The 14,262-nt window shown below is 40.0% G+C and overlaps 1 protein-coding gene across 1 annotated transcript; it reads right to left on the bottom strand.

The window, feature by feature from the left end:
- Nucleotides 1-7,800: 7,800 nt before the first annotated feature.
- On the bottom strand, nucleotides 7,801-14,206 carry qdprb.1 (quinoid dihydropteridine reductase b, tandem duplicate 1). Its single transcript, XM_079616057.1, has 7 exons — nucleotides 14,043-14,206; nucleotides 13,751-13,843; nucleotides 11,981-12,077; nucleotides 11,318-11,458; nucleotides 8,364-8,472; nucleotides 8,195-8,278; nucleotides 7,801-8,103 (listed from the first exon to the last, which is right to left on the bottom strand). The coding sequence occupies exons 1-7, from the start codon at nucleotides 14,133-14,135 to the stop codon at nucleotides 8,001-8,003; spliced, it is 720 nt and encodes a 239-aa protein (XP_079472183.1). The 5' UTR covers nucleotides 14,136-14,206; the 3' UTR covers nucleotides 7,801-8,000.
- Between the last annotated feature and the right edge of the window lie 56 nt (nucleotides 14,207-14,262).

Below are 14,262 nucleotides of genomic sequence, written 5' to 3' on the forward strand. Positions count from 1 at the left end.
AACAAACACAACTTCAGCTTTGCTTGCTGGTTGCTCCTACCATTCACTATTCTTTAGATGTGACGTTGCCATAGCAACCTCAACTCAGTGACCTCGTTCTTTCAGCTCTAAAATTATGGGCTGCCCGGCCTGATAACAGGCACAGAGAAAGAGAGAGACCATTTTCCCCTAGTTCATCTTGCCTTTGCTGCAATACAATGACATACTGTAATTTCTGAAATTATGAAATAATAATTTCATTATCAATCAAGTTTCAGTTTCCACTGAAATTTGGCATGAAACAAAATTTGCGATAGTCTTTTCTTCCCTATTGTCATGTTTATCTGAGTGAAACGGCTTCTGGAACAATAAAAATTTAGGACGGGACTTGATTTTGTCAATGAGGAATTGATTGGATGGTTGTGGTTTGCTATTACGGAGATCTCACGTGACTGACAGGTTGCCCTCACACCAACGCCAGTAATCACGTCATTAGAAAAGAGATGTCACTGAAAAAGGGAGATGTTACTTTGATAAGAGATTACGAGAGCACATAAATAAAATAAATAAAATAATGGTCAATTTTGATTTTATGGTAACTTTAATTTAGCTAATAGCATGGATTCAGCAGACACATCCTATGCAAGAAGGAATATATTCTGTTATGATCAAAAACAGGCTGAACAATGGATTCAGCTCAGACTTGTGGTGAATGTTTTCTTGGACCTCAATCAACCCCTTAATACCAACTCCAGTATAATTTGAATACTGTTTTCTGAACGTGTACAACCATGGCCAAAGCCTGAGTGCCCTCAGATGCACAGTCTCAATAGATCCAAAAGCAAACATCATCTGACATCATATGACATTCACTCCAGTGCAGTGTCTTCAGATCTTAATTCAGAAGGACTGAATGAGAATGGGAGGTTTTTTGAAGGCCTACAGAAGGTGCACAAAATCCAGCAGCAAACAAACCTGCTCATGAATGTTTCGAAAGGGTTCCTAGTTGTTGCATCATGCGGAATCTCATTATATTAATAAACCTCCAGAAACACTCACTGGTGCAATCGTGTAACATATTACATTGTATCATTATGCACCACAGTCATTTCATTTATATTTACAAAGATGAAAGAAAGAAAAAAGATCAACATTTATGTTGCAAAACACTTCAGAGATGTTAGGCAGAATGTTCATGCTGCTTTATTCCATTTAATGGTGATATGGGGCTGTCAAGCTCTAAAAGATGACCATTATAAAAACTAAGCCACACAATTTCTTTGTGTTTGGTATCTTCCAATTTGATTTATATAATATAGATCTAGACTTTTGACAAGTCTATAAATATAGTTTAGTTTATTATATATAGATAGTTTTTAACAATAGCATGCATTGTACAAAGCTCATATTGCATTACATTTTCAAAATAACTTTCACAACTTGCTTACGGTGTTTTTGTCTACTGAAATTGTTTTGGAAAGATGTTTCATCAGCCGAACATTTGACATGTTGTTAAACTACAGTACAATCCATTAAACACACTGCCATAGCCTCGTTTTCATTTGTCAGATGTTACATATGGTGCTACCGGACTGAAGTCAATTGTTTTTTTGGTTATTCATCGGAAAAGAAAAAACAGGTGCAAAAACTAAACCTCAGTGGGAATCAGCATTTATTTATCTTTTATAATGTCATTTTATAAATATACTATAGATCAATGTGAATTCATACTCATTCATTATAGCCTACATTAACCAATGTTAATTTAAACAAATTAAAATGTTATATGTTTTATAATATATGCAGAAATAACATTAACCTAGATTAATACATGCTATAAAGGTATTCATGGTTATTTCTTTTACACACAATATTCATACATAATAAATGAATATATTATGTTACCATAATGTTAAAAATGCTGCTAGTTAAAAGAAGAAAAAAAAAGTGAGTAATTTTTTTAAATGCAAAAAGTGTGTTAATTTCCCTTCACTAGTATTCTTGTTCTGGTGTGTCGGTTGTGACACTAAATATGAATATGTGCATATTCAAATCGCATGAATAAAATGAGGGCATTTCCAGTAAATACATTTGAGTCTTTCCTTTACACCTATCATATGGCAAGTATAGAGTAATTCACATTCACTACTTTTATTCTTAATATTATGATTTTTTTTATATATATTTAAATACATTTTAATTGGGGTTTTTTTTTGGTGGTAATTTTTCATTATTGTTTTTTTTTTCATTTTCATGGTAATTTTGTGCTTTTTTGGGTCATTTTAAGGGCTTTGTCAGCCACAGATCACAAGTTTAAAAAAAAAATAGAAAAGAGCAGCATGAATATTTTTTTTAAGTTCCTTTTGTGTTTCACACAAGACAGCAATTTAAGACAACATGAGAGAGTAAATTACAGAATTTTAAAATTTAAGACAAAAATTAGGGCATGTCTTGATTTTTCTGCACTCCTACTCATTTGGATGTGTAGGCCTAGTATAGATTTAAAGAGAAATGTACACTAAATTCAAAAACCACAATATATTCTCTCCTGGAATAGCATTCTGAAGTGACAATAGGCTATACATTATGCAAGGCAACAGGAAAATACATCTCTGTTCTCGTTTGTCATGGTTTTATAGTGATTTTGTGAGTGTTATGTTAAAGACCCTCTGAAGTGCTTTTAAAAACTCAGCACTATTGTGTGTTGACATAATTTCCACTAAAAAAGGACAGGGCGAGATAGATCCTCCCCTTTTTTTAAATAGCCAATGACACTTTGTTTAAATCACAGCTCAGCCAGAGCCGTTGAGCTAGATAAAGCCGCAGTTTCCTCCTAATCTCTAACTGTTTCTCCTCATCTCCTCCATATCGCTTTAAAATAAATATAGCATTCTGTGCAGAATTCAAATGGGTCCAATTTGTTTTCTGGTATGCGCATATGATCCGCTCTGTCCTATAGTGTCTCTGGACTGGAGCAGACTGTGTTCGCATTACACTAACTTCATTCGCCCTAATGTAAAGCATATTTACACTGTCTGAATCATTTCCCATCCCTTATATAGTGCACAATGTGCCGTTCACCATGTTGAAAATAGTAAATGTGTGAAGAGTGACCGATTTAAGCCACAGCTTCAGCGTCTATTTATAATGTAGGAGGCAGGATGCTTCAGATTCTAGAGAGCATTTGATTGGACAGAAAATATGATGAGAAGCTGAAGTGCAAAATAAATGATGTCATCAAAATCAAATCAAGAAGTGAGAGACTAAGTTTTGAATGCTTATATCTTCTAAATGTGAGTTTTGTTATTGTTTTGGAGCACACTAGCTTATTGATAACAGTAAGGCTAAAACATTCATACTAAAAGCCAAAACACTGACATATGAGGTTCGCTCTTGGAAGCCCCAATCACCTCTGGGAATATCAGATAAAATTTGCATACAGAATTTGCATGCCAGGCCACACCCTGTACATACGGGTATAGAAACTGGCAGGCATGCAAGTGTACTCCAGTTTTGTTATGAGGAACCGAGGTAGAGTCTCAGCCACTTCAGCGGTCTACAGTTGTGTCAAGTGGGACAAACGTCATTGTTCCCTCCATCAGGGAACAAGGGTTACCATACGTAACCGAGACGTTACCTTTCTGTCGGTCACTTCGCCGTGTGTCGAAGCCGGGGTCCCTATACTAAACGGCACAAGAACTGTACTGTGTCACGAGATGCAGTGCAAATGTGCAGGTCTGTGCGTGCCAACGACAAGTGCAGCAACGCTCACTCGTAACCTTCCAACAACCAGGTAAATTAACTCAGGTCTCCGACAAGGACTGCTATTCACCTTTCAAAGAGGCCACGCACCTGTGGGGCCTCTTCTGATTGTTTTAAGGCAATAAGCTTAAGCTTAGAAAAAAAACAGCCATGTACACCTGGTTGTTAATGTTGGGAAGCATTCTCTTCCCCAGAGGGACAGGAACACTATGGATACCATATTCTACCAGAAGAGGAGGTACCCATGTGGAAAATACATCCTAAGGACTCCCCAGTGGGGAGTACTACATGGAGAAGTTTCTGTGGTGGGCTCCACCATAGGGGAGGCTACCTATCCTACAGTGACCGGAGACAGAGCTAGCACTGTCGAGGGGAATACACTAGGTTCGCCGACAGGGAAACTGAAGAGTGGAAAATGCATCGCATGTATGCAACCACTACATACGAAGCACCAGCCAGATTACAAGGGCTCACTTGAAAAAGGGCAGCTCACAAGTAATGGGCCTGGAAGTGAGTTCCTCCGCTGAACTCAACTTCTGCAAGGGTGCTAGAATGATGGATAGAGAGCTCACCATTACTGAGGAACTGAACTAGACCTAAGAGCGCACCTTATCACCTCGGAGAGGGGAAAGGCACTAATGCAAGCACTACACCCAGCCAATTCAAAGAGACTTACCTGGTATCACCAAAAACTCAAGACGAAACTGGCTCCATTCGGAGACTATAAAATCTCACGAAGGTGTTGGGTGAAGCCCAGCACGCAGCTCTGTATATGTCTGCTAGCGAAGCACTGTGTGCCAAGGCCGAAGTGGCAGCAACACCTTGAGTGGAGTGAGCTCTCACTCCCAGCGGGCACGGCCCACCTTGAGCCAGATACACCAGGAGAATGGCATTTACAATCCAGTGGGCCATTCTCTGTTTGGGGACAGCCTTCCCCTTCTGCTGTCCTCCAAAGCAGATAAAGAGCTGTTCAGAATGTCTGAAACTCTGTGTTTGGTTCAGATACAGTATATAACCAAATATGCACTGGACACAATAGAGATGAGGCTTGGTTACCCTCATCAGGAGGGAATGCTTGCAGGTTCAACACTTGGTCCCTAAAGGGAATTGTGGGAACTTTGGTCACATATCCAGGCCGGGGTCTCAGGATAACGTGAGAGTAGGCTGGCACTATTCACTAACTGAAAGGGCTTGTAGGGTCCTCACCTTAGGATGAACACCACGTAGTGAAAATGCACCAGTTCGGGGTGTATAGCTGCCTTATAGTGGGGGCTCTAGCCTGAGAGATGGTATCTAGCACCGCTGGTGATAGTCCCCAGAGCTCCTCGCCCCGTCCAGAGACCAGACGTGGAGGATCCAGAGATCTGAGCGTGGGTGCCAGATTGTGGCCTGCCCCTGAGAAAGAAGGTCCTTCCTCAAGGGGATTGGCCAGGTTCTGGTTGGGCCAATAAGGAGCAACTATTAGAACTTATTCCTCATCCTGCCTGACCTTGCATAGTGTCTGTGCGATGAGGCTCACTGGAGGAAACGCATATCTGTGCAGGCTGTGCTCCATGCCGAGGAGGCTTTGGTCAGGGAATACCACAGAGCAAAATGGCAGGATTTCTGGGAGGTAAACAGGTCCACCTGTGCCTCGCCGAATTGACTCCATGTCAGCTGGACCGTCTGGGGATGGAGTCTCCATTTTCCACAGTGAGTGACCTGTTGCGAGACTGCACCGGCTGCGAGAATGAGGTTGCCCCGAATATGAATGGCACGCAGTGACTTCAGTCATTGCTGACTCCAGAGGAGGAGATGGTGGCCAGTTCTGAGATGCGACGAGAGCGTATCCCACCCTGGTGATTTATATACGCCACTGTCGCTGTGTTGTGTATGGTAAATGGACTGCATTTATATAGCACTTTCACAGACCCAATGGGTCTGTGAAAGCGCTTTACATGTTGCCTCACATTCACCCATTCATACACCGACGGCGGTGTCAGCAATGCAAGGCGCCATCCAGCTCATCGGGAGCAGCTGGGGTTAAGTGTCTTGCTCATGGACACCTCAACACTTGGTCAGGTGGAACCGGGGATTGAACCACCAACCTTCATGTTTGTAGACAACCTACATGAACCACTGAGCCACTGTCTCCCCTGTATACGGACCAACAGGTGCTTGCCCAGGATCAACGTCCGATGAACCCTAAGGGCCAATAGCACAGTCAGCAACTCTAGGCAGTTGATGTGCCAATGCAGATAGGGTCCTGTCCAGGAGCCCAAAACTGCATGCCCATTGCATACAGCACCCCAGCCTGTCTTGGAGGTGTCTGTTGTGACAACTACACACCTGGACACTTGACCCAGTCGGTCTAGGTGCCGAAGGACATGGTCCCCGTGTTCGCAGACCAACTCCTGTGACTGAGATAAAATAAGCCAGTCGTCAAGGCCTCCGCGACCTTTGTGAAGATGAGAGAAGACAGGGAGAGCCCAAAATTAGGACTTTGTACTGGTATTCGAAGGCAAACCGAAGAAGCAGTTTGTGGCGAGAAAGGATCGAGACAAGAAAGTATGCGTCATGCAGGTCTATCGACACGAACCAACCCCGATGTCTGACACATGTGAGCATGTATTTGACTGTGAGCATCTTGAATGGGAGCCTGTGCATGGCCTAATTCAGTACTCATAGATCTAGAATTGCTCTCAAACCACCACTCTTCTTCGATACAATGAAGTAAGGGCTGTAAAAACGCTTCTTCAACTCGGCCGGGGGGGCTGGTGCTGTGTACTGCTGCGCGACCGACGAGAGAATGAGAGCCACGAACACCGTGAGTGAGTGTATGACCCAGGGAAAGAGGAAACTGCTCTTTTTGTCAATGTGTAAAATTGGTGCCGCCACCTTTCTGCGGGAAGACCGCTGGGGTCTAGCTGCCAGCCCCGGCTGAGGCGGGGGCCGACCTAGACGATGACCAGACGGTTCATGAGGCCTCGGGGCCCAAGCTTCCCTGGGAGCGGATGTGACGGCGGGCAGGATGTGCTTAATAGCTTTCGGCTGTTTCTTCACAGCAGACCACTGTTGAGAAAGCCCTCAACAGTGTCACCGAAGAGGCCGCCTTGGGAGACTGGGGCATCAAGAAAGTGAGCCTTCTCAACGTCCTTGACCTCCGCAAGGTTAAGCTATGGACCACCAAGGAGTACATTGCTGGACCCAGGGCCTGCGCCGTAATCTTCGTAGCTCGGAGAGCATAAGCCCGCCCTCCGATGCTGCGGGGGACAACTCATCATCTCTGCGAGCCCCGAATGAGATGACGCATACACCCTGTGACGCAACTTAGAGTAATGCAGCATCAAACTCATCAAGAAACTTTACCCGGCAAAAGCACCGCCATTTGCCACCCCCCTGCCCCAAACCCCATATGTCGGTTTCAACACACGTCGAAGTGACTGTCAGAAAGGGAACTTTCATTTTGATTTTATGGGGACTTTAATATGTTGTTTTGAAACCATAGACAGTAGAAAATGCGTTGACAAGTGTTGAACATTTTTAAATCATAAACCGATTTTGCAAAAAATTAATAACAGAAGCCATTTAAACAAGCAAATAAATATACTGTTTCCATGCAATATGAACTCATTTAGAGTGTAATGGGTAATTGAAAGAACATCTTTGCTGGGTCTAAATATCAGGAACTGATTTCAAATTACCCTTCTCTTTGTTTGTTTTTTATCATCAGGTGCATCTCTCTTCAAGTAGGTCGGGATCCCATTTTCATGTTTCCATTTTTTCTAAATTACCGAAAATGAAAGGCTCATTTCAGGATCCATTTATTGTTGTACTTATTAAGCTCACTTTATAAGGCACCTACTTCACTACCTCTAAATTAATATCCAAGTTCCATAACTTAAATGCACATTTTTTTCAATGCTGACTCACTATTCTAGTCTGATCATAATCCCTCTTTGTATGGACTCAAGGGGAACCAGTAATTAAATTAATCATCAGCGCCACCCAATGGTGAGAAAAAGACTGACTGTCAAAGAATATTCCATAGAGACTAAAAAAAGAGAGAAACAAAATTCATCAGAGTAAAACAGATTAATTTGCCATCACATTTACAAAACAATATCTTTCACATTTTTTAAGACCTAGGATTTATTTACAGTAATTTGATGTTTACATGTAAACAAAAAGGCAGTAAGATACAAAGTATCACTAATGCAGAGACAGTGGTGAGTTATTGGCTTGGTTTGAAGGGTTTTGATTACCATCAATCATATTGATTATAACATCGGCGTAGTTTCTGTTTTTCCATCTGCAGTAACAAGCTGCACAAGAGTACCTGAAGGGGGTCTGTTCTCTCCTGTAGTCCACTTATAGAACAGCCTAGAATGTAGGAAATACATCATGGCTTTATTTGCACGCACGCACACACACCTAAAAATACAGATGCTCCAAGTATACAATACATACTTACTCCGTTATGTACTCTAGTGATGTCCAGGAACTGACATCACCATCTGGCATAAACTTTCTATTCATGGGTGTATCCAAAGTCACTCTAAAAGGAGTAATTAATAGTCGCCTTTAAAAACAGAAATTTGCATGGATGTAAATGAGTTACTTGCCATTTTGTTGTTCCTTACGGGAGAATTGCTACTGCAGAAGATCCTGGAGGAAGACCACTATTTGGCCCGCTCAGACTTTGGCACAACTGATGTACTGCTGCCTTAGCCATTCCATAGCCAATGCATCCTACAATGACAATGAGATTGAATTGTACCGATACTGCTATATACATGCAAAATCCAAATCCAGAAAAGTTAGGGTTAGGGACATTTTGTAAAATGTAATAAAATCAAGATTCTTTGATTTGTTAATTCTCTTTAACCTTAATATAACTGACAAAAGTACAAAGAAAACATTTCCAATGTTTTCACTGGCCAAATGAATTGTATTTTGTAAATGTCTGGTGTCTGCAACACACTAAAACACTAAAAAAAAAAAAACGCTGGGACAGAGACAAAATAAAAAAATATGATTTTTTTGTACCTTTCAGTTAAAAAAAGGTTCAAGAGAATTAACAAATTACAGATTCTTGATTTTATTGCATTTTACAAAATATCATGGTATGCTCCACATGGAGATCTGATCTGAGTCCATCTGGGATTACATGAAGATGATTACCTGAAAAACTATGTGCAAATGTACCTGGACAAAAGCTGTTTTAAACACAAAGGGTGGTCACACCAAATATTGATTTGATTTAGTTAATAGAAGTTATGACATTATTTTTTGAAAGCATCCTCACTTTACAGGATTTTTACACAAGTGTCTAAAACTTTTCACAGTACCGTTGCTTCAAGCGTCTTGGAGATGTCCCATTTCTTGTGTATTTAGTCTGTCTCAGTTGTTTCTTCATGTAATCCCAGATGGACTCGATGATGTGAGATCAGATCTCCGAGTGGATCATACCGGCTGTTGTCAGACTCCTTGTGCTTACAAAAATCTCACTAGATTATTACAAATAATGGCAAAAGGAATGTTCGGAAATGTAAACTGATATTTCCTACTGACACACTACAGCAAAAGATATAAATGACTGGCTTAAAACCTTGGTGAGAATTCTAACTTTGCAGTACTGTGTGTATCTATCTATCTATCTATCTATCTATCTATATAAAAACACACACATATAAATGGGGGAACACCCTTCGCCGTAAAAAAAGTATTCTCGTTTGTGGGAGATACATGTGTGTGCGGAGGGAATATTGTTTAAAAGCTTTCCGTTTCAGAAATGGTACTGTATGTTTATGGAAGTAAAATAATGCCAAATGTTTTTGAAATAAAACTATTCTACAGGCAAGCAGAAAGACTCAGAATATGAACTTACCGCGCAAAGTTTCACGCCAAGCTTTAGAGACGAATGTCCCTAAAGGGACATTTTGTGCGAATGTCCAACGTCAAGCCAACTTTATAACCAGTATATCACTGGGAAACGCTTGGCGTGAAACTTTGCGCGTTAAGTTCATATTCTGAGTCTATCTGCTTGCCTGTAGCCATATAGTACAGCCTTCTCAATAAGGTGCGAGTTTGGTCTTTTATATCACATTAGTCCATTAAGCTAACGTTAAGCGTTTTATATTTCCAGCAATCCTTAATTATTGAGGGAAACCCTAGTACTGCAGCACATCGCCGCGATATAAAGTTAAAGCAACTAAACAACCAAGAGAAATATATGTCTACCTCAAATGTAACATTTGTTCTGTACATCAGCATCGGGGGAATAACAACATTATAATCTCATTCACGGTAGAGAAAGATGCATGTAGGCTATACACAGAGACTGTGAAGACACTGAATTAAAAATAAAAACAGCCCTCATAATAATCCCAAATACACTTTTATTTCCATAAATCAGTTTTTATGAATGAATGGCTTTCTCTAATTGTTGCTCTGGTCTTCGTCAACAACACACGCTTGCACCCCCTGCTGGTGAGGTCGACTAACAGCAGATGGAGATTATGCTCGGTAATCTACTGCTTTTCCTGCAGTTCCTTAGCCTGGGAAAACCCAGACCACTCTCAGTTGTAACTGAGTAAGGGTCTGGCAAAGCTCCATAGACAATTCATTTCCACAGGGGCGTCACCAACGGACGTCGGATAGATCTAAAACCAATCAGAGCGATGAATGTCATGACGTATGCAGAGCGACGGAGAAACATCTCGAGACTCTCAGCAATTCTCTGTTTGTGTTAACGAAAATGACAATTTTAAATCGCTTGAAACAGACGCGATAGCTGATTCGAACGAGTGATGTTGTGATGTTCCACAGCGGCATCCATCTCTGTAATGTACAAAATCTGCGTCACCGTCTCTGCTCTGTCATCATCGTGTAAAGCCCGCCCCAACGTTTCTGATTGGTGCCGCGATTTCGACGGATTGGAAATGGGTTTCAATGGGCTCTTTGCCAGACCCACTTGCAGAGCAAATCTAAATTTGCCGGAAGTGGTCTGGGTTTTCCCAGGCTAGCAGTTCCTGGATGTCAATGTTGAATTTAATGTCGAATTTGAACCACTAAATTTGTGGAAGCGAATTTGTAAAGCGAAATAAAATGGACCAAAAATTGCCTGTTGAATATTATAGGTTGTATTTTTAAACAGTTTGAATATTTTGGACGTGAAAAATGAAAGGTGAATATGGATTATTGAATTTTTATTAATGAAAATGTGTTTGAAATGTTTTAAATTGAAATATTCACAGCTTAAATATACAACCATAATAATAATACTAATAAGTAGTGCAATTCAACAGGCTTTTTTATTTCAAAAACATTTGGCATTATTTTACTTCCATATATGTTCATCAAGTTATTCAGTTTAATGACGATTGTTAAGCTAACTTGCTATGTGCTGTGAACATGAACTTTTTATCATGCTGAGAGACAAGCATTTGTGAGGAAATATCATATATTATGTTAAAAAATTAATGACACTGGTCATGAGAACAGTATACACACACATATATATATATATATATATATTATATAAAACTAATTTAAGCTAATCTTAAAGTCATGGAGTAAATACAAGCATACATACCTGCTGTTGGACCCTGTGCTGCTTTAGCCCCCGCCAGTGTGATCAACCCCCCCTCTCTCAGGTGTTTGGTTGCTAGGTGACTGGAAATTGTGGAGGTCCACACACTCTGCTTCCACATCAGATCAGCATTCTTATACAGAGCTGAGGCATATAGAATACATTCATATGAAGAATAAACCGATATAATTATATACCTGAAAATGTTCACTTCTAGGACAGAATTAGACTTAAGAGATTAGCGCCCCCTTGTGACAATACTGAGAGTGCAATACAGTTCAGAAAGCAATAACAAAAGATTAATTTTGCATAGCAGCTAGAATGTCTATGCAATTGTGAAGAGTGTTTTGGGCTTCAGTGACAAACAAGAGAGAGTGATGAAGCCAATTAGTGTATATATGGGGATGATTAGGAGGTGATGATGATGATGATGGACAGAGACCAACGGGCAAATTTGGCCAGGATGCCAGGGTTACCCATAAACCTTTTTCAAAGGACATGCTGTCTTTTTTTATGACCACAGAGAGTAAAACATGTTACAGACGGATAGATGGACGGACGGACAGACAGATAGACGGCCTTTGAATATTGTGTTCGAATCAAAAAGTCTGAAAAGTTCTGCTATAGATTTTGTGTGGCCTCTGTGTGTAGTGTACATGTACTAACTTTTGGCCTTGGCGCTACCCCCTGCCCAACCTCCGGCCACACACAAGATGGCATCAACTTTATCTTCACCTAACAGCTCACCAACATCAGCTGTCACCTAACAAAAAGAAAAAAAGAAAGACAGAGATGTAACATGTTTGAATCTAACACACAACATTACAAATCAAAAGTATGTTGATCAAATAATTTATAGCAAATAATTCACAAATAATTCAGAATAACATGAATACCAGCATCGGTCGATAATCATGCCCATTAAGTCGATTAAAAGAAATGGTAGTTACAAAATCTTAAAGCCTTGTTAAATGAGTAAACGACGTGCGCACACACATACATTATATATATATATATATATGGGCCTGTGAAAGTATTCAAACACTTTTTTTTTTTTTTACATTTTGTTATGTTGATGCCTTATGTTAAAATACTTTAAGTTACATATTTTTTCACATTAATCTACACTTCACACACCATAATGACAAAGCAAAAAAAGAGATTTATTAAAAATAAAAAAATGTATTAATTAATTAGCCATTAAAAATAATTAAGTTGCATAAGTATCCATAACCTTTTCTGGGACACTTGAAATTGAGCTCAGAAGCATTCCAATTTCGCTTGTAGAGGTTACTACACTCCGAGTGGTGTTAACCTGTGGCAAATTCAATTGAATTCAATTCAACTGAAAGGCACACATCTCTCAATAAAAGGTATACACGCATATCAGTGAAAATGCATATCAGAGAAAAAAAAAGAAAACGAGCCATGAGGTCAAAGTAACTGCCTGTAGAGCTCAGAGACAGGATTGATGCAATGATGAAAAATAAATCTGCTTTATTGAAGGTTCACAGAAACATGTAGCCTCCATAATCCTTAATAGAAGAAGTTTGGACTTTTCCTACAGCTGGCCTCCTGGCCAAACTGTGCAATCGATGGAGGAGGGCCTTGATCAGAGTGGTGACCAAGAAGCTTAGCTGATGGTCACTCTAGTTGAGCTCCATGATCATGTATATATATAGAGATAGATAGATAGATAGATAGATAGATAGATAGATAGATAGATAGATAGATAGATAGATAGATAGATAGATAGATAGATAGATAGTATAAAGATAGCCTTAATAAAAACCTAGTCCAGAGCATTCAGAACCTCAGACTGGGCAGAAGGTTCACCTTCCAACAGGACAATGACCCTACGCACACAGCTAAAACAATGCAAGAGTGGCTTATAGACAACTCTGTGAATGTCCTTGAGTTGCCCAGAGCCTGGGCTTGAACCCAATCGAAAATCTCTGGAGAAACCTGAAAATGTCTGTCCATCGACAGTCCCTATCCAACTCGACAGAGCTTGAGAAGATCCGAGGAGAAGAATGGAAGAAAATCGCCAAATGCAGATGTGCAAAGCTTGTCACATCATACCCAAAAAAGACTTGTGAGAGGCTGTAAAGGTGCTTTAACTAAGTACTGAGATAAGGGTTTGAATACTTATGCAATGTACTTATTTCAGTTTTTCCTATTTAATACATTTGCTAAGTTGTCATAGATCTGCTTTTTGCTTTGTCATTATGGTGTATGGAGTGTAGATAGATGTGGGGGAAAAAGTAATTTAAAGTATTTTAACATAAGGCAGCAACATATAATGAGAAGGGGAAAATGGTTTGAATACTTTCGCAAGGCACTGTATAAATAAAAAATGTCTTTATCAAGTTATTTTATCTTGATGTTGCTAGCTCCATCCTTCACAATTGTCACAAATTAAATATCTTTTTGTACCTGGCTGGCTTGCTCAGTGAATGATTCAGTCATCTTAACTGTGACATTGGCATTGGCTTCTTCATTGGCATTGAGATCTATAGAGGCAACCCACTGTAAATTACAAAACACAGAACTGAAATTACATTATTGACATATGACAGGCAACAAATGCATGACACTGGTAGCTGTGACAAATTAATTAATAATTAACACCATTATCACTTAAACACATGTAGCATATCTGATGGCACAATGAAAAAGCAATTAACTTTCAATTACGTTAGCTGCCTTTTGGGTTGAGACAACTTACCCAGTTTTTAGCTCTGAAGTATTGCACACATGCAGAGCCCAGTGCTCCTTTCCCTCCGTAAACAATCACTTTATGGGCTTCTGTAGCAGCCATGCTGTTTCTTTCTTCAGAAGCACATAAGAGGCCGTGTTATGCTAAAAAAATTTAAATCACAGGCGCCCCCTACTGGAAAAGATGAGAGGAGCAACCAGAATTGTACTAGAGTTGGTTGTTCAATCAC

This window comes from Phoxinus phoxinus (assembly GCF_949152265.1).
Source record: "Phoxinus phoxinus genome assembly, chromosome: 6".
NCBI lineage: Eukaryota > Metazoa > Chordata > Actinopteri > Cypriniformes > Leuciscidae > Phoxinus > Phoxinus phoxinus.

Coding starts and splice junctions, on each gene's coding strand:
- qdprb.1 (XM_079616057.1), bottom strand. CDS start 14,135: ATGGCTGCTACAGAAGCCCATAAAGTGATTGTTTACGGAGGGAAAGGA. Junction 8,473..11,317: donor AGCACAGGGTCCAACAGCAG/GTATGTATGCTT, acceptor TTGTCATTGTAG/GATGCATTGGCTATGGAATG. Junction 8,104..8,194: donor TCACTAGAGTACATAACGGA/GTAAGTATGTAT, acceptor CCTACATTCTAG/GCTGTTCTATAAGTGGACTA.